This window comes from Siphateles boraxobius, unplaced genomic scaffold (genome assembly GCF_051911475.1).
Source record: "Siphateles boraxobius isolate OS27281-9 unplaced genomic scaffold, OSU_SipBor_1 20, whole genome shotgun sequence".
NCBI lineage: Eukaryota > Metazoa > Chordata > Actinopteri > Cypriniformes > Leuciscidae > Siphateles > Siphateles boraxobius.
Window position 1 is genome coordinate 5,010,339 of NW_027508811.1, and position 27,138 is coordinate 5,037,476.

At 37.0% G+C, this 27,138-nt stretch overlaps 1 protein-coding gene across 6 annotated transcripts; it reads right to left on the minus strand.

Annotated features, from left to right (window-relative positions):
- Positions 1 to 41: 41 nt before the first annotated feature.
- tarbp1 (TAR (HIV-1) RNA binding protein 1) lies at positions 42 to 25,638 on the minus strand. Of its 6 annotated transcripts, none has more exons than XM_077236424.1 (29): positions 24,648 to 25,638; positions 24,470 to 24,567; positions 24,065 to 24,134; positions 23,830 to 23,975; positions 21,940 to 21,992; positions 21,738 to 21,835; positions 21,463 to 21,598; positions 21,012 to 21,108; positions 19,635 to 19,724; positions 19,357 to 19,519; positions 18,032 to 18,283; positions 17,842 to 17,939; positions 17,422 to 17,580; positions 16,552 to 16,757; positions 15,485 to 15,704; positions 14,297 to 14,488; positions 13,983 to 14,173; positions 13,535 to 13,606; positions 13,137 to 13,257; positions 12,863 to 12,973; positions 12,240 to 12,392; positions 11,932 to 12,018; positions 11,650 to 11,852; positions 11,249 to 11,330; positions 10,679 to 10,850; positions 10,282 to 10,461; positions 8,278 to 8,402; positions 7,772 to 7,908; positions 42 to 532 (listed from the first exon to the last, which is right to left on the minus strand). In XM_077236424.1, the coding sequence occupies exons 1-29, from the start codon at positions 25,522 to 25,524 to the stop codon at positions 361 to 363; spliced, it is 4,761 nt and encodes a 1,586-aa protein (XP_077092539.1). In that variant the 5' UTR covers positions 25,525 to 25,638; the 3' UTR covers positions 42 to 360. The 6 variants fall into 6 exon arrangements, with proteins under 6 accessions (XP_077092539.1, XP_077092543.1, XP_077092542.1 ...); XM_077236428.1 differs by having other exon boundaries at positions 14,297 to 14,485; positions 17,842 to 17,936; positions 24,648 to 25,632; XM_077236427.1 differs by having other exon boundaries at positions 14,297 to 14,485; positions 24,648 to 25,632.
- Between the last annotated feature and the right edge of the window lie 1,500 nt (positions 25,639 to 27,138).

A 27,138-nucleotide genomic window follows, 5' to 3' on the forward strand; every position in this document is an offset into this window, starting at 1 on the left:
GAATTTGTGTACATGTGAATTAAATATCAACTTAGTCATTGTGAGAGAAAACATTTTATTTAATCTAAATTCAAAGGTATATTAAAATACTTCTCTTAAAATATAAGATAATACACAAAGTCATCAAACAACACTTGTCAATACAGAGTGAAAAATAAAAACTCAAAGAGAAGGAAAACACATATGGATAGATGCCATATTTAAATATAAATGAAGCAGTTTTCTATATTATCAAATTTGGGGAGTCTTATGCAAAATGCATCATATTGCATCACAACTTTTCCTTAGAAAATGGTGTAAAATGCAACATCTCCCAAATACTGACAGATGTTTTCTGCTAAAACACAGAATCAAGCAAATTCAGCACCGAGGGGCTGCGGGATTTTGTCCTAAATGCTGGCGTGTATATTCCCACACCAGCAGGGCGGCGCTCACGTGCACATTGAGGGAGCGGGTGACGCCGTGCTGAGGGATCTCCACACACACGTCCACCAGCTGCAGCAGGTTTGCAGGAATGCCTTCCCTTTCATTACTGTTCGGAGACAAACAGACACTTTAGAGTCATGCACCAAGCAGAATTCAAAAATTAATATCTGATGGAATGCTAAGGTCCCTAATGCAATGTTCAAGTCAAGCTAATGAGTTTATAAAGCCATTTAAAAATGGTAATTTTATGCCAATGAGCAGACCCACACAGAATCGGGCCCCGCAAAACTCCACGGGCAGCTCAGCTGATATCCGCCCATCATTCACAGATCTGCACATCCCCTATAACTAGCATGTTTATTTAGATTAATTTGCTTTCTTGGCAGTCTCTGTTTCAAATACTTACTCAGTTCAATATCTCAAAGAAATTACTTGACAGGTGCAGTTTTGGTTCCCGTGTTTCCTTTTGGAAGAAGCACATGGAAAATGAAATGCTATTTGGGCATTATATTGGCCAAAAATTAGTATATGCCTCTTCTGATGTGGCGCTGCTCAGCGGCTGACACGCACACGGGAGCTCTCTGACTATGCGGTCAATGTCAATGTTTGTTAGTTTGCTTGTTAGTTTGAAAACGTCTGCATTTGGATGTAAACAATTGACGGAAGCATGGCTTACTGGGAACTCTTTCTGGCGATCATTTTACTCTCTCTACTTTTGTCAAACGCTGAGACATTAAGGATAACCTACGGCAGACATCAACTACTTCAGCTGGGCCTAACAACACAGCTGCATTGGACACCTCCAACAGATTTTCCTTTGGTATGCCGACGTCAAACTGAACAGCGACTCAGGACTAAGAGGAAGCGAGGTTCGAGAGGAGGAATTAAACGCCACATTCTTGCCAGAGGATTTAAACCCCCACTACCAACTATAGTCCTCTCAAATGTGAGATCTCTACGGAAACAAATTAGATGAACTCCATGCAATACCGGTATGAATATAGAGATAGTTGTCTGTTATGTTTCAGTGAGACTTGGTTAAACCATACAGTGAATGATGACAGTCTTTCCCTACCTGGTTTTGGTACACCGTTAAGACTTGATAGAGAACAACAAGCAACGGGGAAATCGATTGGTGGAGGTCTATGTATGTACATTAACACCAAGTGGTGTAGATACCATATCATTAGACAGACCATCAACTCCCCTAACCTAGAACTCTTATCAGTTTCCCTAAGACCCTAAATATTTAGCACGAGAGTTTGGCCAACTATTTGTATGTCTAGTGTACATTCCCCCTGACGCAAACTACAAAGCGGCTGCAGATGCGATATATCACCATATACAAGAACTTGAAGCAGCATCCCCAGACACTCCGAAACTTATTCTCGGTGACTTTAATGGCTGCTCTTTGTCATCTGCATTACCCCACTATCAGCAATATGTGAAGTGCGCCACGCGTGGATCAAAAACAATTGATCTATGTTATGGCTCATAAAAAATGCCTACAAAGTAGTCAACAAATCTGCGATAGGCGGGTCAGATCATAACACTGTTTTTTTATTGCCCTCGTACCGACAAAAAATGAAGAGGGAAAAACCTAAAATTACATCAGTGCGTGTGTGGGACAATGAGTGTGACCACACTGCAGGGCTGTTTTGACTGCACAGAATGGAGCATTTTTGACTGTGTAGATCTCGATGACCATGTGGATGTTGTCACGTCATATATTAACTTTTGTGTGGATAATATTATACCCACAAAACGTGTGAAACAGTTTGCGAATTCAAAACCATGGATTATAACCGAAATTAAAAAACTGTTAGTGGATAAAGAAAGAGCGTTTAAAGGAAATGACAGGTATGGAGGGAAGCTGATTCAGAGGGAAATACAGTCAAAAATCAAACAAGGCAAGAGACAATTTAAAGACAAAGTTGAACAACAACTTAAGGAAAATAACTCGCAAATGGCGTGGAGGGGTATTAAAACGATCAAAGGTCAAAATCACCACTCTAACGCCACGGTATGGTCTAGCAAGCAAATACCCTGAATGAACACTTTGCGAGATGGGAGAGTGACGCGCCAGCCTATCCAATCAGCCTTGATGGAAGAGCAAGTGCATCAATCAGGGTAAGCTGTGAGGAAGTGGGGCGGATCTTCTCCCATATAAGGACACGGAAAGCTCCCGGCCCTGACAGGCTTGAAGGCACCATCCTAAAGAGCTGCAAAGAACAACTGAGCCCGGTTTTCAGAGGACTGTTTCAGAAATCACTTAACACACACAAAGTCCCAATGATTTGGAAAACAGCTGAAATTTTACCACTTCCTAAGAAACCTAAACCGGTTGGACTGAACGATTTTAGACCAATAGCACTCACTTCTGTTGCTATGAAGTGTTTTGAGCGGATCATCCTAAATCATATCAAAATTCAAATCAAAGTTCACATAGATACATTACAGTTCGCCTATAGAGAGAAAAGAGGTGTGGAAAATGCTGTTATAACCCTCCTGAATGGAATTTATAAACACCTGGAAACATCTGCCTCCTATGTACGTATCCTGTTTGCAGACTTCTCTTCGGCTTTTAATACCATCCAGTCATACATGCTGATAGAGAAGCTGACAAACATGGGTGTAAACCTCAATCTGGTGAAGTGGATTCAGGACTTTTTAACAGGCAGACAACAGTACGTGCGCGCGGGACATAGTCAGTCAAGAACCATCGTGACAAACACGGGAGTTCCACAAGGATGTGTTTTATCACCATTGTTATTTATTTTATATACCTATGACTGTGTCAGTCACCATTCAAACTGTTCCCTGATTAAGTTTGCAGATGATGCTGCCTTAGTCGGTTTTCTAACAGATAGTGAACAGGATTATAGGACTGAGGTTGACCATTTCCACGAATGGTGCCATCAAAACTCATTTAATTTTAAACATTTCAAAAACAAAATAAATGGTGATCGATTTTAGGAAAAGGCCCCCTCCACTGCAACCTGTTACTATTCATGGGATAGTTATTTAAACTGTGGAGGAGTACAAGTATTTGGGCACTATTATTGATTACAAACTCACCTGGTCTGACAATACACTAGCTAGATACTCGAAAGCACAGCAACGGCTTTATTTTTTAAGGAAATTGCATAGTTTTAATGCAGAGACAACAACTCTGACATTGTTTTACTTAACTTTTATTCAGAGTGTGGTGACTTTCGCCATCCAGTGCTGGGGGGGGGGGGGGGTCTTTCTATCCAGAACAGGAATATGCTAGACAAGGTGACTAAATTGGGCAGGAAAATTACGGGATCCGATGTCAAAAGCATCTCCAATCTTCAGATCAGTATACCCTCAATTTGGCTCTGAGGATACTGAATGATCCATCCCACCCACTTTGCTCAGAGTTTTGCCCCCTACCCTCTGGACGTAGATTTCGAATGCCCCGAACAAAAACTAAACGGGCCATTACATAATTTATGCCTAGGAGCATTCAGTTACTGAACAGATCAGCAACAGGCACATTGATAGATATTTTTTAAATGTGTACTACTTCGTACTATTGATTATTATTTTAATTATTTATTGATTCATTCTTGCTATTGGACTGATGATTGCATGATCTTTCATTGTTGCATTGTTGCTGCGTTGTTGTTGTTTTTTTTGTTTTTTGTATCCTCTATGTCCACAATGCTGTTGGATATTGGGGTGGTTTATTGTTACCTGTGCTGACGTCTAATGTGGCTTCCTTGAGTGCAAAACAAATTCCCCTCGGGGCAATAAAGGTTCATTTCAATTCAATTCGGACAAGATCAGCCATCTGTATTTTTTTGCTACATCTTCCTTAAAGAGAAAGGCTCTACATTTTAATGTGTATATCTACAGAAAGTTTGTCAACTTTAGCAAAAAGATAATACCCTTAATTAATAATAATAATAATAAAATCTTTAAATCTAAATGTCTTTAAATGCATTCTGTAAATATAGAAATAGGCCTACACTAGCATATAGATGACCTTAAAGCTGAAAATAAAATAACATTTAAACGCATTCTGTAAAAATGCTGTAAAATGTGAAAAACTAATTTAATCTAGGCCTGCTGATGAGGTCAGATAAGAAGTGTACAGGGGCTGATTGAACTAATAAACCAAGCTTTTAAATAATAACTCTGACTTAAACTGCTGCTCAACAGCTCTGCATCAGTGAGATAATCAGATATAATAACACAGTGATGTGCAGGAAACATCAGGTGGCTTTACTGCCTCTAAGATGATGCAGCAAGACAAATCATGAACACCAAACACAAACACTTGTTGATTCTTTCAAACACATACTCTATTTGTGATAACTATACTGTATAAGTGCCTTTTCACAACACAAACCTGTTGCTAATAAACATATGGTCAACATAACAGCTCTCCTTGAGAAATATAAAATAAAACCTTTGGGGCTTTATTTAAGTTTAATACATTTATAAAAGATGATTAAATGTACTAGTTGTCACTGCAATTACAGCTGGTGTAAAATGTGAGATGCTGTTCCTTTATTGCTCAGTTTTGAAACACTGAAGCTGCTACATCACTGATCTCAGACTGAATGATGGGTGATGCTTGTTAAACTGTACATAAAATAGAATAAAACAATGAAGCTGTTAGATTACTGTTCTATGACTGAATTATGGTTGATGATTAAAATAAAATAAAAGACAGTGATTGCTGATGCTTGTTGTACGTGTAAATGGCACATTAATGTTGGGTGGTTTTGCTGATGAGCGCTCGGGCATGTAAGAACATGCCTCTCTCTCTCTCTCTCTCTCTCTCTCTCTCTCAGCATTCAGAGGTGAGGAAATCTCACAGGGAGAGACACATCAATTAGCCTCGTAATATTAACTGCACCGTCAGCGCACACTGAAACGTTTCTATTTTCACCTCGCTTCACAAAGACAATCCTGCTTGTACAATGGCCTCGAAAAACAATCTTGACCCTTAATTGTTTAAATACATTTTAAGATGTATATATAAAACAAACATGGCATTTTAAAGGTACACAAACTTTTGAACCTCTAACGGTTTAAAAACAAAACTTCATGCATTTTGCGGAAGAACATTTTTTTGGCTGTGCTTCGGCTCTGCATGACTGTGCGGATGAATATGGTTCTCTCTCATTATTAAAAAAAGAGAGAGATTATCCTACTGCTCATAAAACATTTACTAATAGGCTTGAGAGAAATAACCAGTTTAGATGAAAAGGATCTCAAGCTGACTAGCTGAATATGTTATTGTATCTATATACCCATTAATAGACATGGTACTTCCTGCGCTAGAACAACCCATAATGAAATTACCCTATACAATAGATAATGCTTTACGATGAACTCAGTCAGAAAGCTACATATGGCAATTTATCGGTTCACCAGTTGAGTAATAAAAACATCATCTCAGCTTCGCCTTTACAACATTTAAAACCCCTCAATTCTTGCCATCTCCGAAAAGCCAAGCTAATGTTGATTCTTGTTTTATGACGAGCTCTGTCGTGTTCTCTTTTTGCCAGTGGACTCTCCTCTGTTCAGTGTTTTTTTTTTTTTAAAGGTTCAAGATTTAGCGCGCTCCATGTCACACTTTTTTCATTAAGGCGCGACACGGCAGGCAAAAACATTTTTTTTTTTCACTGGTCAATTGAGATTTTGGCCTATTTGTCTTCAATAACATGTATTCCTTCAGACTTGTGCTGAGAAAAGCCCAAAAATACACATTTAGGTCTTTATTTTACTACACTTTGTTTGCGTGTGTAGATTTCGCCTAAATTCATCAAAAGTTGGCGTTCTAAATCATCACGCTGATCCGCGATCGCTGTCTGCACCCTGTCATCACACACACCGTTAGAAAGCTCTCTCTCTCCTGTACAATCCTGTTGGATCCAGATATGGTCATTTCCTGTTCATCAGCAACCAATCATGAAAGTAAAACGGGCGATTTAACTCGAAATGCGCAATCTCATTGGCTGATGCCAATTTCTGACAACGTGATTCATTCAGAATTTTCACATGATGCGCTCTGGCATTATATACACACATCACATATATACTATACTTTACACACTATATATACAGAACAATTAAATTACACAACACATTTCAGTTTTTGTATAATATAATGACTATATACTGTAATCTTTAATTGTGGGATCCTAAAGTGGTTGTGAGTCCCTCAGGCAGAGACTGTTGATGTGTTGTTTTGATGTTTTGAGTGTTGTTTTGGATGTTATGATCAGTGATGGATAAAGCAATAATGAGTTTTGGATGTTAAACAGTGTGATACATGGATTTTACTTGGACCTAAAGCATATTTTGTCTGTAATTCATGGCTTTCAATAGAAATTAGTGGAATTTTGCCATAAAAATTTTAAAGGCAGTATTCTTAAAATGAGATTTTTTCTCACACTCCGCGTGACGATTTTCCACTTCTAAAGCACCTACATACATCAAACTTTACAGTCGTATTCCTAACTATATTGTGAAGGTTTGTCCAGAGGGATTTGTTGATAGATCATTCTTGGCCTGATTTATATGACATTTTATGCCTACAAATAGGGCAGAAATCAATTTAAGGCTATTGGCAGTATTTTCTGGTTTACAGGATAACAAAAGCAGATATTCGCAATCCCCTCTGGTAATTGAATATATCAACAAAATGCTAAAATAATTTTGACTCTTGTTTTTTTCAATGGTCAGATTCGTCACTTCAAAATATATGCAAATTAGTGCATATTTAATTAGATATAGCCTGATTAGCATATTCAAACATAAAATTACAGAACACTTGCAATACATTTTTTTCTCCTATTCATGCGAGTAATCAACTGGTAAAGTTTCATGGTGATATCTGTAAGTTAAAAATGTTACCCTATTCACCTGTAGTGTCTCGCCTTAAGACAACAAACCTATGTCACTCCCACATAGCATCTTTTCTCTATTTACAGATATGACTAGACATGCACAGGCTTACCATAGTGAATTAGGGTAAGACAAAAATGTGTTTCGGAAGGATTGGAAAAAAGCTACATAATGTACCTTTAAGCTACATTTTTAAAAGACGCGTCCTTTTTTATCAGAGTCATCGATAAATTATTAGGGTCACTGATCCTTAAAAATGTAAAAGTATCTTTGCATTACATAAAATATCAAAAACTTAAAATATGCTTGTCAAACATTTCTATAGTTACTCTGCTAGGACATTTGCTAATATGATTGAAAATTCATATATTTTTGAGTGTGGCTGAGATGTCCAACACTTTGTGTGACCACTGCATATAGACAGAATTTGGGCGGTAAGTGTGAAGTGTTGGTTTACCCAAGTAAAAGGAGGCTTCTCTCAGGAAACGTGTAATCTTGTAAACTCTGGCTGTTGGATGTTTGCTCTACGCCTATAACCCAATATCCCTCTCTCTTCTTCCGCTGCAGGTAATCTGACAACTCTGCAGGCTTCACCTGAAAAATGAAGGCAGATAACTTGAGATTTCGGAACGGCTTCAATAATCATGACAGATTCAATCAACAGAATGCTCATATTCTACATTTCACCCCACAAAACCGAGCTTCTGATGGTTTCGTGTAGTACGTATTTGGCTGATGTAATGCATGATTATGAAGAATAACATCTCTAGGCTTGTTTCAGCTCACACTCAGAGGAATTATGAAAATATAACTCTTTCTTTAAAGCTGCAGTGTGTAATTTTTGCAGTTTGGATTAGTTTTGGGCAACCGATAGATTTGTCAAAAGGGCTGAAAAATAAACTGAACAGAATTGATAGCCTATACAAATAAAGAATCTATATCTGGCCAGAAATAAAAACACACCTCAAGCATTGGCAGCCACAACTCTGAAGACACACTGAGCGCCTGGAACTGTTTATCATTAATGTGTCGCAAACTGTCCAGAACCAGAGCTTTGGCCCCAAAGATCTCACACGTCCTGCACAGACCTTGAACAGACACACAAACACTTGCGGTTTAGTCCTCTGATAGTCTTATTTGTAATGCGTCTAGATAGATAGATGTATTTATATTTCAAATAAATCTCTTGACTTTTCATTTAGCAAAGAATGCTGGGGGGTGGGCGGCACAACTGTTCTCAACATCAAATCAGAATATTAGAATGATTTCTGAAAGATCATGTGACACTGAAGACTGATATAATAATGCTGAAAATTCAGCTTTGCCATCACAAATTACATTTTAAAAAATTGTAAAATAAGAACACAATTGCAATAATTTTACAATATTAATGATTTTACAGTATTTTTGATCAAACAAATAAATGCAGCCTTGGTGAGCATAAGAGATTTCTTTGAAAAACACATTTAAAAAAAAACATTTCACATATATTATGGTACAGACATTCATATTCATAGTTGGTTTCTTTTATCAGTCGTGTTGAATGCAACTGAGCACATCGATATTTATTCATTGAATGTGACTGAGATAAAATGATGAAAACCATATGCTTATCAAACTAACAATAGTTGGCTTGTGCAGAATGTTTGAATGTGATGAATGAGCCTTTTTTAATGAGCTTGTGTTAAAACAGATTTGTTGGTTGATTCAGAAGCGAAGATGTGTGTGTTGAATGTCTCTGTTATAGTTGCAATGATGACATACAGAAAAAAACCAAGGATCAAACAGAATGAAAACAATGTGAGACACACTAATATCTGTTACAGCAAAGACAATGAAGACCATCCCAGGTTGCACTCAATAATAGGGCTATGTTTCGCCAAGAATCTGGCGATACAATACGATATATTGTGGTACTGTAAGAGAGGTGATATATTACAATATTTCTTGTTTTTTTAGGATCTAGAATCTAATTTTAGGGAACACATATATGCATAAAACCAGGGCAAAAATTTATTTAAATATTATTTTATCAAAACAGTGGGATCTACATTTGTATCTATATCACTAATCGCGATTAATCCAGGGTTGCTGGACATTTTTCAAGTCAAATTTAAGGCTTTTTAAAACCTTTTTAAGACCTGAAGAAATCAAAATTAATAACGTACATTAGGTGCGGGGAATATTGTTTAGTGAATATCAAGTTTAGCTTTGTTGATAATAATGGCAGGTTTAGGCCTGTTGTTGAAAGCAGACTCACAAAGATATTCATATTTTTCATATTCTATGCATTGGTCAGTTCACCGCAGTGAAAGAAATTATCATTTTTATTAAGGGGCAATATTTGCCACCTTAAATTGATTTCCAGGGGCATTTTCACATATGGACGATTTTTCTTAAATTAATACATACGCTAATTAGATAGCTTTAATTTGGAAAGGATTTAGATACGTTTAAGTCAAATTGACATCTAAAATTTAAGAACTTTCATAAGTAAAAAATAAAACTTAAGACTTTTAATGGCCTTAAATGTAAAAAAAATCTAACTAAAGGAACTCTGTAATCGCATCCAAAATAAAAGTTTAAGATAATATAAAATAAAAATATATTAAAAAAATATCTGCATGTATATTGTTTATACATAATTTATATTATACAAATATTTTATATCTAAATAACAAATTTTTCTTAAATTTTTACAGACAGAAACAGAAAGTGCATAGTCCAATTCATGACGACATGACACTGTTTTATATTCAATATTGTAAAGCTGCTTGTTTCAAAGCAATCTATTGTATAAAGTGCTATATTAATTATGCCTTCACTGGAATGCTGAATTGCGGAGCTCGTGCCAACATCCACATCGCTATGATCAGAGGCTTTCTAGGGTTTAGCCATCATAAACAATTTTATTGATCCCTTCTCCTATATAATATTACAATCCTTCATTTTGTCTATTTGTCTTACCGCCCAGATTGGTGGGCTTGTCAATGAGCGATGCAACCACCAGGAGGCTGCTGGTGAGTTTGCCCAGGCGTGCTGCCCTCTGCTGGGCCATAAGCTCAGGCTCCTGCTCCTGGACACTCAGCTTCCACGGGGTGATTTTCTTCTGAACTTCTGCCCAGCGCTCGTCCAGCTCCAAAACACCTATTAGACATAAAACATGTGTGCTTGTAATGTAATGATTTCACTCTTCTTCTAACAAATTAGCTGGTGCTGTAAAAAAGGGAACATTACAGCTGACAAGACCACATCCCTCACACTGATTGAAACTAGGAAAATAGCTGAAGATTCTCAGATTCTCATGGTTTTTATAAGTGTGGTGTGGTTCCTGCTCTCTGCTGCCCTCGTGTGTGGTGATTACCTTTGTCCTGCTGGATCCAGTCACCAGGCTGGAGTTCACAGAGATCCCTCACACGGTTCTTCAATGGCAGGGCGGCGCACAACGGGAAGACAACAAAACTCTCAAATTTCCACAGTGGAAGCCACTCATCTTCTGCTAACTCTGAGAGACTGGGAAAGGTCTGGAATATTGTCTGGGGAAGCAGAGAATGTGATACTGATGGATTATGACAGCACAAATCAGATTATACACAGATAATAGGAAAAAAGGTAAGTGTGTGTGTGTGTAGGAATAGAATATACAGTTTGTACAGTATAAAAATCATTACCCCTATGGAGAGTCCCCACAAAGATAGCAAAACTGTGTGTGTGTGTGTGTGTGTGTGTGTGTGTGTGTGTGTGTGTGTGTGTGTGTGTGTGTGTGTGTGTGTGTGTGTGTGTGTGTGTGTGTGTGTGTGTGTGTGTGTGTGTGTGTGTGTGTGGAGTGAGTGAGTGAGTGAGTGAGTGAGTGAGTGAGTGAGTGAGTGAGTGAGTGAGTGAGTGAGTGAGTGAGTGTGTGTGTGTGTGTGTGTGTGTGTGTGTGAGATCCCACCTCAACACTGTAATCCCTGATTGGGTGGAAAGCACTGAAGAAGAAATGCTCCTGGATTCTAGACCAATTTTTCATTGCATTTCTGTGAAAAAAAAAACAAGTTTTAAAAGTCTCTGGTATCTCCAGGTTTCTTCTGAGAATCTAAGAAAAAACAGTCCCAAAATTAGTCGTTATAATTTAGGATCGCATTCGCAGGTCTATTAAACCCTGTAAAGAAGCAGATATGGAGTTCATATTCAAGGAGGAAAAAACACCAGTTTTATTCAGAGGCCCAAACTAAAAAAAATAATATGCAATTTAGTGCACTTGCTGATATTTATATGGCCAAAAGGCCTCAGAAATTCTCAAATCAAATAAGATACAGTGAGCTTTAAAGGGTAAATGAGTGAATCTTTTCTCACCCGGTGTTCTGCATGGCTTCAGCCTGCTGTAAACAGGCCTGGACAACCGTGGTCAGCCCACCCAGGTTATGCTCCATGAGGACACGGGCGTCCTCCAGCTCCCACACACTCTTAAGGGCGAGCAGGGCATAGAGACGAACGCTGAAGTTATGACTGAAACACCACTGCAAACTCACCTCCACAGCTCTACGCCACTGCACCTCCTGAGAGAAAACAGAAATTAATGTTGATTCCTTCCTGTAAGCAGAGGAAGAAATTAGATTCAAATGATAAAAACTGCACCTTATCTTGCAGTTTCGGGAAGAGAACGTTCAGGTGCACGAGGACAGAGAGAAAAGTGCAAATGCTTGTTTTTGTCTTCTCATGCTCCTGCAAAACAAATGATTTATAAGTAAATAGACATATCTACATAACTCAAGGAGCTGTGTGTAATATGTTAGATGTTAAAATACTTCCTCCTGTCTGAGTTTAATCTAGTTATTTTTTCTACCGCAGGCCTTGGAATGAGATGCAATCAAGCCTGGTTTTGTTGCGTATGTGTCGCACTTGTTTGTAGATTGAGGTTTGTGTTTTGACAAGTTCAGACTCACCAGATTGAAACAGTTCCACAGGTTCTGGATGTGAGATGGGTTCAGATGGAGGATCAGGATCAGGGTCCATTCGATCAGGTACTTGACGGATGCTTGGTTACTGCAGAACCCGGCCTCGCACGTGTGACTCAACACACAGTCCGACACAAACTCCTGTGACAGATAACAAACACTATTAAAGTGACTATACAGTATAAGTCTTACCTGCTAGAAAAACTTAACTCATTTTCATATACAAAAAATGCTTTTTATTTTTTTTACAAACACACACACACACATATAATGTTTTTACATTTCTTCTACACACACACATACATATATGTATGTGTGTGTATATATATATATATATATATATATATATATATAAATTTAATTCAAATATATATATATATATATATATATATATATATATACACATAATTTTATTTTCTTACTTAATCTGCTATTGGCATGTGTGAGGAAAAAAAATATTTAGTTTGCATCTCATGTTTGTAAAACAAAAAAAAAGCAAAAATAGCAAGATTGTTTTATTTAGTATAGACTGCATTAGTGGTATCAGAATTGGTATTGCCAAAATCCTTGAAATCAAAGTGTATTAATATGAATGTGTGTAGAGATCTAACCGGTCTGAGTTTATGCAGTAGCAGGAGCAGCGTCTGCCACACACGGTTCTTCACTCTGTGCTGGATGGAGTTACTATAGTAACGTACTTTGGATTTTGAAATCTCGGCATCCTGAGGGAAGGAAACTTTTAATCATAAACACATGCAATAACCATGAGAAGAGGGGCATTCAAAACAGAATCAAACACACACTCATTGTTTTCGGGGAGAGCTTTCTTTAAGAATTGAACACCCAATTTCCAGTAAACGCTGTAGTGAAGAATTGAACACAAACCTTCCTCAGTAGTCGTTGCACAAGCTCTTCCATAAGACGCTGGTGGAGACGATTAGATGGATTCAAGCGGGAGAGAAAAGCCAAAGCACACACTCGAGGAAACTGATCGTCTCGGTTATCACTGGAAACGAGATTCAGAATAATAAAAGCAAATCAGCATCAAAGTATTTGACATGCTATGAGGAAAGTACAATGAATATATTTAATTCAAATAGTTTTGAACCACATAGTCTATTTGTAAAAGTCATGCTTAGTCAATAATGTCAACCTCTAAGATATGCATACCACAACAATATTTCTTCACAATTATGGAATGCTTTGATGAAACATTACTCATTAGTGTATCAAAAGTGACCTCTATCTTACACACATTACAAACAGTTGGTGTTGTGGTTTACCTGCTGACAGCTGTGTTTGCTGCACAAGTATCACCAAATTGCTCAACATAGCTTTGAACCTCCTGAACGAGCCTGAAAGCAAGAGAATAAAGGAAAATAAATTAATTAAATAATATATATATATATATATATATATATATATAAAATGTATATACACTGTATATATTTGTAATAGTGCTGTCAAATAGATTAATCTATTAATATAAAATATTAAAGATATTATAAAAAGAGATAAATACTAACACAAATCAATCAATATATACTGTATATACTTTATATATATATATATATTACTTTTGTTACTTACATACTTTTGATAGATGTGATTAATCATGATTAATATATATATATATATATATATATATATATATTGTTGTTAGTATTTTTTTATATATTTATATAAACATTTTACTATTTGAATATCTTTCTTAATGTTGTTCAAATTGACCTTTGGTCTCTTCTGAACACTGGGCCGTACACACAGGCCTCAGTCAGGATGTTGAGGTGTAAGAGAGCCGTACTGAACACAGCGTCTGACTGGACACCCTCTGCTGGAAGCCACGTCTCACAACAATGCTGGATCAGAACATTAAACACCCCTGATCGGACCTGAGCCAACTCCATGAGCTCACTCAAAATCTGTCAAAAACCAGAAACCTTTTATTATATACACTAAGGTATTTGTGATCAAAAGTATATCTAGCTAAAGTATGTTTTGGATGTAAAGAGAGAAGGCGAAGTGCTTGTAGATCTTTCTCTGACCTGTTGCATGCAGGCCGTGATGCTGGGGTTCTGTTCCTCTGTGAGCTGCAGAAGCCCATGGTCAAAAGCCAAGCGCACGAATCCCTGCAGTGTGGACCAGAAGTCATGAGGGTTTGTGCTCAGAGCCTGAACCACCTTCCATGATGCACATATGGCCTCAACGCACAGAGATTCTTCACACTGCACCACCTGCTGGAGAAAATACAGCCATGAGCTAAACACGCATCACACCAATGTAACCTGTCCATAAAAAGGTGCACAAAAAATAAATAAATAAATATATATATATATATATATATATATATATATATTTTTTTTTTTTTTTTACCAACAGAAAATCATATTTCTACCATTTCAAAACTGAAATAAATAAATTATATATTTTTTTTTTAAACCAACAGGAAATCCTAATTTTACAATTAAAAAAATATATATATACTGTATATATTTTTTTACCAACAGGAAATCATAATTTTACAATTGCAAAATTCCCTGAAATTCCTGATGTTATTATAATGTTATTTACATTATATACTGACACGCTGCAAATCACCTTATACCGTACCCGTTTAAATAGCCGTATCTCCTCTGTCCCGGAAGCTTTTTGCTAGATTTGTTTGAGTGCTGCCATCTTGAACACACCTTTTTAGCGTAAATATGTGTTTTTGTGATTACATGCTGTTGCTAGAGTTTATTATATACGTGTGTCCTATACAGTACTTGCCCTATGCATTCTATGTTATCATGTATATGCGGATGTAAAGTGTAGAGTTGTGTATGTTCTGTCGGTAGCACTTTAAGTCCTGTTCCAAATGTTCACTTATAGTATTATAGTAACTAAAATAACTGAGTAATAACTAGATACTAACTCTGAACCTACCCCTAAACCTATCCTTTAAGGGATAGGTCAACCAAAAATGAAAATTCTGTCATGATTTACTCACACTCAAGTTGTTCCAAACCTGTATGAATTTCTTTCTTAACACAAAAGAAGATATTTTGAGCAATGTCGGTAACCAAACAGTTGATGGTACCTTTGTTTAGTACCTCTCATATTTGTATTGTTGTTATTATTCTCTTGTAAATATAGATTTTTTAAATCTAGATTCTTTTTCACACTGTACACAAAAATAAACCTTTTCATTTAATTCAAGAGTACAGTCTATTTCCTTCTCTTTTGCCGCCCACCTGTGGCAAGACTGATGCCATGAAGTCCAGCACCGGCAGAACGAGATGGCCAGGCAATAATGCCAGAGCATCCACCGCAGCCCTCAGGACCTCAGAAGCTTCAGGAGCCCGGACGGTCCCAGCAGACTTCTGCAGGAAACTCAGACACGTCCACTGATCACCAATAAACTGGGCCACAATTCGCCCCCAGTCCTTCAGCAAGAGGCCATCTTCTGGATGACTGGAGTAAACACACATTCATAAATGAATAAGTGATAATGCTCCTCAGAAAAAAAATACTTTGATAAAAGTTCTCCTCCATATGGATGTGGAAGATTATGATAGAATAAAATTTTTTGGGTGAAATATTCATTGAATACCCACAGCAACAACTATTTAGTAGATAGCTTATTTAAGATGTTTTGGTAACACTTTTCGAAAAGGTCCCAGTAGTTGAATGCCAGTTAGCATTACCTAACATTTACAATGAGCAACACTCTTTGTTAAGGTTAGTTAATACAAATACAAATCTTTATTGTTAGGTCATGTTAGCTCAGGTCCATTATAATAATATTAGATACAACTTAATTTGAATAATGTATTGGTAAATGTTGATATTAACAGATTAATAAAAGCCTATTTTTCATTGTTAGTTTATGTTAACCAATGTAGTGTTTAATGTAATGTACAATTGGTAAGTTCACCCAAAAAAGAAAATTCTGTCATTAATTGCTCACCCCAAGCCTAAATTCAATCTGTTCATCATATAAAGTGATCAAGTCTCTTCAGAAATTTTGGACTAAACAGCTCACTTCAAATGGATTAGTTTTACCATCTCTTAATGAACTTTTTGAAGCGTCAAAGTGTCAGTTGAGTAGCTATCAATGGAGGGACAGAAATCGCTCAGATTTCATTAAAAAGATCTTTATTTGTGTTCCAAAGATGAATGAAAGTCTTACGCATTTGGAACGACATGAGGGTTAGTGGTTAATGAAAGAATTTTCATTTTTGGGTGCACTATCCCTTTAACTAACAAATTGAGCCTTATTGCAAAGGTCCACCAAAATTGTTTTAGAGCTTGAACAGACCTGACTGTCGCAGTTGTGGGCTTCAGTAATGTCTGGTTGAGATGCTGGGATGATGATGATGAAGGGTAGAAATAGCCAGTCAGCGAGTGAAGCGATCTCATGGCCTCAGACTGGGACTTCAGGACACCTCGATCAGCCATATCACACAACAGCGCAAGTGTGGCCATACTGACCGCTCTCTGAACCTGCCCTGGCACAGAGGGATTCTGGGAAAACACAGTTTAGGTCTCATTCCTTCAGAAATTGCCATCTACTTACAAAATGTTTCAGTAGGTGCCTAATTTGCTAACTAGGAGCTAACTTCAAAAAAACATCCAAAATTATACTGAAAAAAAAATATATATATGAAAAATATAAGGAACCAACACAATTGAGGATTAGCTCAAATAATTGGGAATGAATATCTGTTTTGAAAAAAAAAATAAACAAGACTGTTGTGCTGCTCTATTACTTTAGGTTAAACTATTTAAAAGAAACATAAATCAAATATTTATGTTATGAAAGCCTTATATTTGATATGGCAGCCTAAAACTTTATATTTGCCTTAAAAGTGAGGCGAAATAGAGCATACACACAAGAGCATTCTAGGGATAAAAACCTGTAGAATTTGAGGGTTGGTAAGATTTTTTATCTTTTTGAAAGAAGTCTCTTAAGCTCACCAAGACAAGTAGAGTAAAAACAGTAATAACGTGACATTTAAAATGTAATTTATTCCTGCATTGGCAAAGGTGAATTTTCAGCATCATTACTCCAGTCTTCAATGTCACATGGCCCTACATCAATTCTTATATGCTGATTTGGTGTACGAGAAACATTTATTTTTATTATCAACGTTGAAAAAATTTAACACTTAATTTTTTTGAGCTGCACCTGTTCAGAAGGTTCATTGAGGATCCTCAAGCAGTGAGTGGTGAGTTTTGGGATGTAGTTCTGCAGCAGATTTGAGCCGTACCACGAAACAGTGGAGTAAGTGAGAACCAGCTCCCTTAACACTGAGAGATAAAGTTCAGACCTCTCCACATCACATAACTACAGAGAGAAGACAGATACAACAGTGTAAAAATCCCCTGAAAATCCAGCTAAACCAGATGGTCATTTATTTTACATGGTTTTAGGTGGTTCAAAATGATGGTCATCAGCTGGTCTAAATGGTTGATGGAACAGGTTTCGACATGGTCGACTCGCTGATTGGTGCTGGTACACCACCTTGGATCATCAATAAACCAGTTATGACAACCCAGGCTTAGTTTTTCCAGTAGGACTCTGTGTGTTACTGTGGAAAACACTCACCTCCCTCAGTTCCCCACTCAACCTCCTCAGCAGAAACTCCTGAACTGAATCCACCACAGACAGCATTTGCGTCTTCAAAGCGACAGCCACAACATCTTCTACAAACATCCAAACACATCAGCTTCAAGACTTCCATTCAGCATGTCCAAACACAGCATGTTTGTCTTCTTTTCTCAAACACAACACACACCATTCTCCTGCTCTGTATCTGCGCGTCTGCGATGCAGCTGCAGCAAGCGCAACAGTAACTGCAGGCTCTTGTCCGTCTTGTGAAGCACCAGATAGACATTAGTGCTAAGTCTCTGTAAGACATCCAGTAGAGGCTGGAGAAGCAGTTCTAAACCCGGTTCCTCATTGCTGGTGTTCTGTAGGTCTGCTGTAAGTAATACTGCCCGCGCCAGCAGCTCGGCCTCAGCTGGATCAGGTAGACTTCCTTTTTGATCTGCTAGAAGAGAAGAAACTATACTCACGTACAGCCTAAACTCTTAGTATATACACTATACAGTCAAGCCAAAAATTATTCAGACACCAGATGTCTTTTTTAATAGTGATTGCAGGACACTATAGTTCATTTATGTAAGAGAGGATGGCAAAATAAAGTAAACTGTGACATATTATACCCAAAAACTCTTCAACCAGAGGACTACCAGTTCAATTCATAAAAATGTGGGATCAAAAATGATTCAGACACTGACCTGACCATGTTTTGCTTAAGTGTTTTTTCTTTAATTGCTAATGCAACCTTTTTACACCACCGATTGAACAAAGTTAAGCATTGCTTGATAATTGGTTGAGCTAAATTGGTATTATCTAATTATGTACTTAAATTTAACAGGTGTCAGCCATTCAACATAATTCATTTGTGAGACAGTCTAACAGAAGGATGGCCAAAACCATTGAAATATCAACTGACTTTATAACTCTTGAGTTCTTGTCATATTTAGTAAATAAGGTTGTTACACCAAAAACTACTAGCATAAGTCATATAAATATCAAATATTGTTAAAGACAAGTAAATTTGTCAGTAATACAATAAGAACAAATAATCAAATATTTCTTTGTCCTTTGTTGTTTAATTAACATTAAAACAAAAACAGCAACCGGTTTATTAAGCTGCTGTCACTTTAAGAGCTGCAAGGATCCAATATACTGTTACACCTGTGTTTTACAGGTGAACTGTTTGCTCACTTAAGATATAACAGACTATGTTTACAAGGATCTTTTTTTTTAATGTAATTTTGTGTGAATATGTCCGTTCAAGCGCAAGAACAAGGGCATTCGCACAGTGTCTGAGAAGCGGCTTTCTGTGTGCGCGCACATAAAACTTCTCACACTATTGAATTAACTCGCATGTAGAGGGTTGGATTCCAACGATATCGTTCATCTGTGCTGTTAACTTTATAGTTGTCATCCTTCTAGTGTGAATGAGCATTGACAGGAATGTTGTTACAGGATAGACAAAGGATGTCGATGTAGAAATGTCCTATTTGGTCATAATGTTGTGCTGTCTGTCACCTGAGTTGGCTGGAACTGCGAGAAAGGTCTTCAGTCGCTGCTGGACGTAGCTGAAAATAGAAGCAACTTTACTGTCTGAAGTTGCAGTGCGAAGTTCAGAAGAGCCTAAATCCCCGTCAGTCAGAAGAAAACGGCCTTCATTAGTCTGGAGCCAATTACACAGCTGTGATGGGAGCAAAGTTTGAGCTTTAGTACGTTGTAAATATTAGTTAAGATACAAATACTTTGCATTTTGTGCATGACTTATAAATTCTGTTTTAGTTAGACTTTGAGTTTACCTCCTTCCAAAGTGCTGTACCCCGACATAGAGACTCATCAGCTCGAAAATGTACAAGGAAACCAAATATCTCATCTAGAGACACAGTGGACTGCCAAAACAAAGTGAGGGTGAGTTAATGATGAAAACTATTACTAACCCTTTAAAGCCTATAGTGTTATATATAACATGTGAATTTCTAAAGCCTCTTAACTGTCAACATAATCAAAACTTTACTTTTTAGCAAGTGAAATGCCTTTTAGAATAAATATAAAATGTCCACATTAAGGAGGTGACTAGTGGTATACGTGCTTTGCAGTGAAATGATTTTTATAAAGTAAACAATAACTTTAGGATAACTTTATATTGTTAGTAATATTTCAAGATGAACATTTACTGGACTGAAGCAACTGATTATCCACACATCACAGGTTATCCATGAATGCATTATTTATATACGTCACATGTTGATATGTGAGTATTAAATATGATTCAACAGGGTTTTAAGAAATGTGACCCTGGATCACAAAACCAGTCTTAAGTAGCACGGGTATATTTGTGGGAATAGCCAACAATACATTGTATGGGTCAAAATTATCAATTATTCTTTTATGCCAAAAATCATTAAGATATTAAGTCAAGATCATGTTCCATGAAGATATTTTGTAAATTTCCTACCGTAAATGTATAAAACATTTATTTTTGTGAGTGAATGCAGCATAATCGCGAACATAAATGGACAACATTAAAGGCGATTTTCTCAATGTTTCGATTTTTCTGCACCCTCAGATTCCAGATTTTCAAATAGTTGTATCTCTGCCAAATATTGTCCTATCCTAACAAACCATGCATCTATGGAAAGCTTATTTATTCAGCTTTCATGTGATGTATAAATCTCAATTTCAAAAAAATGACCCATAAGACTAGTTTTGTCATCCAGGGTCACAAATGTGTAACTCTCAATCATCATTATATTGCATATGTTTTGCCGCCTACAATATAAACTTAAGAGCCTTGATCATAAAACTAAGCATTTAATATAATCTTACTAAGACATTTACGTTAATTCTACCAGAATTTCATCTTACATTTTGGACATATAAATAACAACATCTGTACCTAATTGCATTTTTTTCAGCTCACTTTGGGCCTAAATAAAAATAAAAATGAGGTGGGTTTTTTTCTCGAGTGCGAACTACATATTCTCACTCTGTCATACTACTTGGTCGACAAAATCCAGATGTACTATCAAATATGATTTTTTAAAAAACATGTAATTTTTTTTTTAACATTTTGTCTAAAGGTAAACTGCTCCATTTAAAGAGATTATTCTGACTATTATTTAATATCAGTCTTAACTGTGTTAAGGATCTGTAGGAAAAAAGCAACTGTACAATACCACATCTGTCAGGCAGAGAGCGGCATGGAGCAGAAAACACTGTGAAGCTCCTCTCAAAAGAACCTGGTGAGTGATCATAGTACAGCGCAGAACTTCTCTGAAAGAAACACAAACATGAAAATACAATGAGCAGATCATGTAAATTATAAACACATCATCTTCTTTTTTTACAGAAAATGATTTTTTACTTTTTTTGATTCAAGTAGTTATTGTACAATTTCCGGTTTCGGAGTTTTTGGTGAATAGACTTTTAATGGAGTACCAGAACTCTCTCAGGTTTCATTAAAAATATCTTTATTTGTGTTTGGAAGATGAACAAAAGTCTTACGGGGTTTGGAACGACATTAGGGTGAGTAAATGATGTCTAAATTTTGAGAGAACTTTTCCTTTAACTCTCTCTATATTTCTCCAACTGCAGGATTTCATGATTGCAGCAGGTAGTAGTTTGTACCTGAACGCGTGGAGTCCTTCAGATCCCAGTATAGGACAAGGGGACAGACAGGACAGGGCCTGGGACAGAAAGAGCAGCGGGACTGCGCACCATTGCCGTGAACCCAACCGCTGAATGAGCTGCAGCAACACTGAACCTGAACACAATAACAACAATGATTTCTGGATGTGGAACTGCACGATTCAGACCAGCTCAAAATATCCTGAACTCTTTGTAATGGATTTATTTAATAGCCTAAAACAATATAATCCAAATCATATACTGGCCCTCTTTACCTCTGTTCTCTTCTGGCAAACTGCTGAAGAAATTCACCATGAAGATTTGGAGTTTCACTCCCAGCTCTGGACAATCTCTGATGTTCTGCTGTGGTGCCCTGTGGAAACAAACAGCTTAAAAACTCAACGATAGAGACCAAACTAATTGTACTATGTAATAAAACTTCACCTAGTATGAATTTCAATACCAGGGAACAATTACCTGTGATAGAGAGCGCTCTCTGCAAGAACATCCATGAGAGGGCCGATTACAAACTGATAGCCAGAAAAACATTCATTATCAATAACAATAAATGCTTTCACAAACTTTTTTACTTACATAATGTGACATATTTCTGGGTTATCACTATCTCATAAGGCATAAGATCCCACTATCCTAAACCTATAAAGCCTACTGTATCATATTTGACTTGCGGGTTTCAAAGGCCGCAACATGATCAAAACTTTGCTGAACAACCTTTTGTGCTCAATCTACATCTAACCTTCTGTCGTCTGATTGATAGTTTATACATTTTTAGAAGGTAAACTTTTAGTATAATTATAAATTATACTAAATTATATAAATTATACACGTATACAGGTCATTTGCACTTTGCATGAAATACATGTAAGAATACATTTTATATTGTTAGTAATATATTGAATATTTACCGAATATTGACTGAATTTTACTGACTGAAGCAACTTTGGTTTACATGATTAGCGCATCATTTTGATAAAAATCTTGCTAAAATGTGAGTCAAATATGATACATCAGTCTGTTAATGAAAGTATATTTGTCAGTCGTCAATGCATTTCATTGCATTGCATTGAATTGAATTGAATGTTTTCCCCCTCAATAAAAACTACAGAGCTAATAAAACTAAACATTTAAATATCATCTTACTAAGACATATTATTGGGAGATATACAGTGATTGATAACTGATATTTATATGCTTTTTATGGAAATAGTCTGCTACTGTTATAAAGATAATGTAAACATTTTCATCTTACTTTTCAGCAATATAAATATCTGTGTTTTTGTCCTTCTCAAGTGTGAGCTTATTATTCTTCCATATCATACAGGGTTAAAGGGATAGTGGACCCAAAAAAGGAAATTCTTTCATTAATTACCATCATGTCATTCCAATCTTCATATTTTTGATGAAATCTGAGAGCTTGAAATTGACAGCTACGCAACTACCATATTGACGCTTGGGTTAAGTTCATAAAGAGATCATATAACTAATCCATATGAATTGAGCAGTTTAGACCAAATTTCCTTAAGAGACTTGATCGCTTTATATGATGAACAGATTGAATTTAGACTTTTATTTACATCTAAACATTCATCAACTCACACATCAGTTGTAGTAAATGGAAGCTCAAACATGTTCATTTGATGTGTGAGAACCAATGAGGTTCATTCTCGTGTTACGCAGCAAGTTTGAGCTTCTGCAAGAACCAATGAGCTTCATTCTCGTGTTACGCAGCAAGTTTGAGCTTCTGCAAGAACCAATGAGGTTCATTCTCGTGTTACGCAGCAAGTTTAAGCTTCTGCAAGAACCAATGAGGTTCATTCTCGTGTTACGCAGCAAGTTTGAGCTTCTGCAAGAACCAATGAGGTTCATTCTCGTGTTACGCAGCAAGTTTGAGCTTCTGCAAGGACCAATGAGGTTCATTCTCGTGTTACGCAGCAAGTTTGAGCTTCTGCAAGAACCAATGAGGTTCATTCTCGAGGTTTGTTCTCGGGTATCAAGCATGTATGGTTGAGCTTCTGTTTATGTTCGCTAATCAATGTTTAAATGTGAATAAAAACCTAAAATAAATCATCATATAAAGCGATTGAGTCTCTTAAGAAAATTTTGACTAAACCACTCAATTCAAATGGATTAGTTTTACGATCTCTTTATGAACTTTTTGAAGCATCAAAGTGGTAGTTGCATATCTGTCAATAGAGAGGACAGAAAGCTCTCAGAGTTCATCAAAAAGATCTTCAGAAGATAAACGAAAGTCTCACGGTTTTGGAACGACATGAAAGTGAGAAATTAATGAAAGAATTTTTATTTTTGGGTGAACTATGCCTTTAAGATTCAAGTATGGATGGATACCTGTGAGAATGCCAAAGCAAATGCAGAACGATGCAGTGCTTTCAGCTCTAACAGGTGATTGACTCCTTCTTTCATTACTGCCTTGTTCTCACTGTGAAACATGCGCTGATACACACACAGCAGCCAGGCCGGAGAAAACAGCCCACCTGATTATCCGGAGAGAGTCGGGGAACAGATTTAAGACAAATTAAGAGTAAAACTGACATTGTGCTGCCACATAAGAAACACAACAAACCTTGAATATCTGTTGCCGTTGTCTCAACAAGCACATCAATCCTGTTGAGAACAGGTCGAATCACGTGAATCTTAAAAAAAAAAAATATATATATATATATATATATATATATATATAAATAAACTGCATTAGACACACATAGAGATGTTAAATATATATTAGCATAAAATCAAATTAGTAAAGTGCAGTTTTATTTCCATAATCCGACAAATATTCAGATTGTTGGTCGATCAATATGAATTTGAAAAACAAATCTTAAACTTTCTTAAAATCAGAATTGAATAATCTTTTTGTCAAGTTTTTTTCAATGAAATATTTAGCATGCAGTAGAAGTAGTATGACAAGTATGATAGTTTAGGTCAATTGGGTTTTGAGATTCTAGAACTCTAAATAAAGCATTCTTACCTGGTTCTCCTCTAGAGTCTCTAACACTAGAGCAAAATCTTCCCAGAATTCTCTCAGTAACTGCTGTTGTTCTGGCATCCATCTGAACAGGACTTCATCTGCAGAGAGCCAAAACATGTGTGAACAATGTTAGAAGTCATGAACATGTTGCACAGACAGACACTGAAGAACATCCTACCCGTGTGTGGTTCCACGCTGGTAAACACATCTTCTTTCTTGATCTCTGCCAGTGCCACACACCTGGTGAGCAGGTAAAGCGCCCGTTTGCGGGTCACACTGTCCTTGTGAGTCAATCCGGCCTGAATTGCCCTAAAAAACCTTTGAGATCTTCTAGGGTCTGGCCGGTTCTGAGAGGTTTCCAAAGAGTAGAGGTGGTCAGAGAGAGCAGTGAGACACAACAGAACCCGAGCTGACACTGATTCTGCCTGATCTCTCTGATGCCATGACAGCAAATCCTCCCATATCTGAAGTAGGACCTCTGATTCAACCTCTTTATGGCAGGACTTGAGTATGGTGAACCAGATCCGTACTATGATTTTTGAAACTATGGAATCAGACAGATCTTTGACACAGCAAAGCGTACAGGATAGAGTCCTGGAGATGATGTCTCCGTCATATGAGATGCTAGATAACAGCACTGCTGTGACTTCAATGGCAACATCTACGTCTAATCTGCTGGTTTCGTTGTTGCCGTCATCTCTCGTCATCAGCACTTGCAGAAGACCATGACTTACCTGCTCAGATACATCGTCAGCCTGACAGGTACTGACACAGACTGCAAAGAGTCCACAGACAGAGCTGAGCAGATCCTTACCTCCATCATCTGCACTGGAGATCATTTTCAGTAGCGGCATGCACTGATTCCATATAACTGACTGCACCTTACAAATAAAGCGCTCCTCTTGTGATTTATTGGAAAGCTCCTTGATCAAAACAGTTAAAGCTTCAATCTTCTCTATTTCAGGGCGTGATGAGCTTGGCCAGCACAAATTATTGATCAAATTCTCGGGATCGGGATAGTGGGACAATAGGGTGCTTATCAAACAATTAGCCATCTCCCTTATAAAATAAAAAACATCCGCAGCTTCAAAATAGTAAAATCCGTTTCGATGTTTTGCCTTCCCCACACGTGTGAGCCGGTGTATCTACTTCCTGAAAATTATGTGAACGATTGACGCATGCGCTGTGTGAGCAAAGTTGCTGCCAGCAGGGGGCGCGTGGTGGCTAATAACGGGAGGTCTGACATTAAAACATATTTGTTTAAGTTATTTCTTATATGCATATTTACATAATATTTACCTTGGGGGAGTTTATACTAAACGTAAAGTTTTTGCCAGTTTTAGTAAAAAAATAAAATTAAAAAAAATATCTAGGCCTATGTAGCCTAGCATAAAAGGATCAGGACTCTTTTTTTTCTAGCAGATTTATATATTTAGCCTATTGTAATAAGCAGACCAGCCACATTTCTACAAGAGTGCCATTCTTTGAACATGCTTGGTTGGTTAACTGGATATGTTTCTTGGACAACCTAATCAGTGTTGGGGAAAGTTACTTTTAAAAGTAGGCTAATGCATTTGTTGCGTTACTCCCTAAAAAGCCTTAGTCACTTTTTATGGAAAGTAATGTGTTTGTCTTACTTGTTCTCACCTGGGGTGGGCTTGCTTTTTTGTTTTAATAACAAAAAGAAACCATAACGTTCTGTTACATTCCAATATTTCTGCTCATTAATACGTATGGCCATGAACAACGGATACACTTGACTTTGTGCATAGATCATAAACCATTACAATCGTTTATTTTGGGACACTCTCTGGTTAACTCGGGATGAGAACCCAAAAATTAGAAAGAAAGATAGCATTTCCAACATCCCTATATAAAAGAGATAATACTTATAAAAATTTGACAGACACATTGAATCGATCCGCCATGTCCTCAGCCATTAGTCTGACCGTGGCTGGGAAAAAGCTGTTATACCCTATGTGAAATAATACTGGTGGTTGGGACCCCAAGAAGCTTCCCAATACGCTTTCCTGGTCTTTACACAGTTATTGAACAGATTCAAATACACTAAATGTCAGCTGAACAATGACACGGTTGATTGTCTTTTTTAGAGCTCTGTTGAATCATTATTTTCCTGTTTATCACTGTAAGACGCTTTGAAATCGGTCTATTGTATTAAACGCTATATAGGTGACTTGATTTGACTTGATTGGAAATGTGCCGTAGAGTTAATTTATGAGCTACTAACGATAGTGTTTTTGAAAATACAGCTTTTACTTTACAGTAACAGTACTTTTAAAAGTGTTACATAATTATTCCCCCGCCTCCAGTTAACTCACACCGCACTTAACGAAGAAGAAAAGTCTCGTGGAGCGCTTTGCGTTGTGGGAATGCAGTTTCATGCAGTGTCCTCAGATCCATAGGCCTAAATCAGTTTTCAGGTAATCTGGGAATTCCATGCATACAGAAAATTCACATACCAATTACATTATAAACATTGCATACTGCAATATAGTAGGAGTTGTATGGACGACTGCATCCAAAATTGCATACTTCTCTACTATATAGTAGGCAAAAAACAGTATGTGACAAAAGAAGTCCGGCCTATGTCCGAATTCACAGTAAAACATAAAAGACCGGGCAAAAATGTCATACCCGGATGACCTACT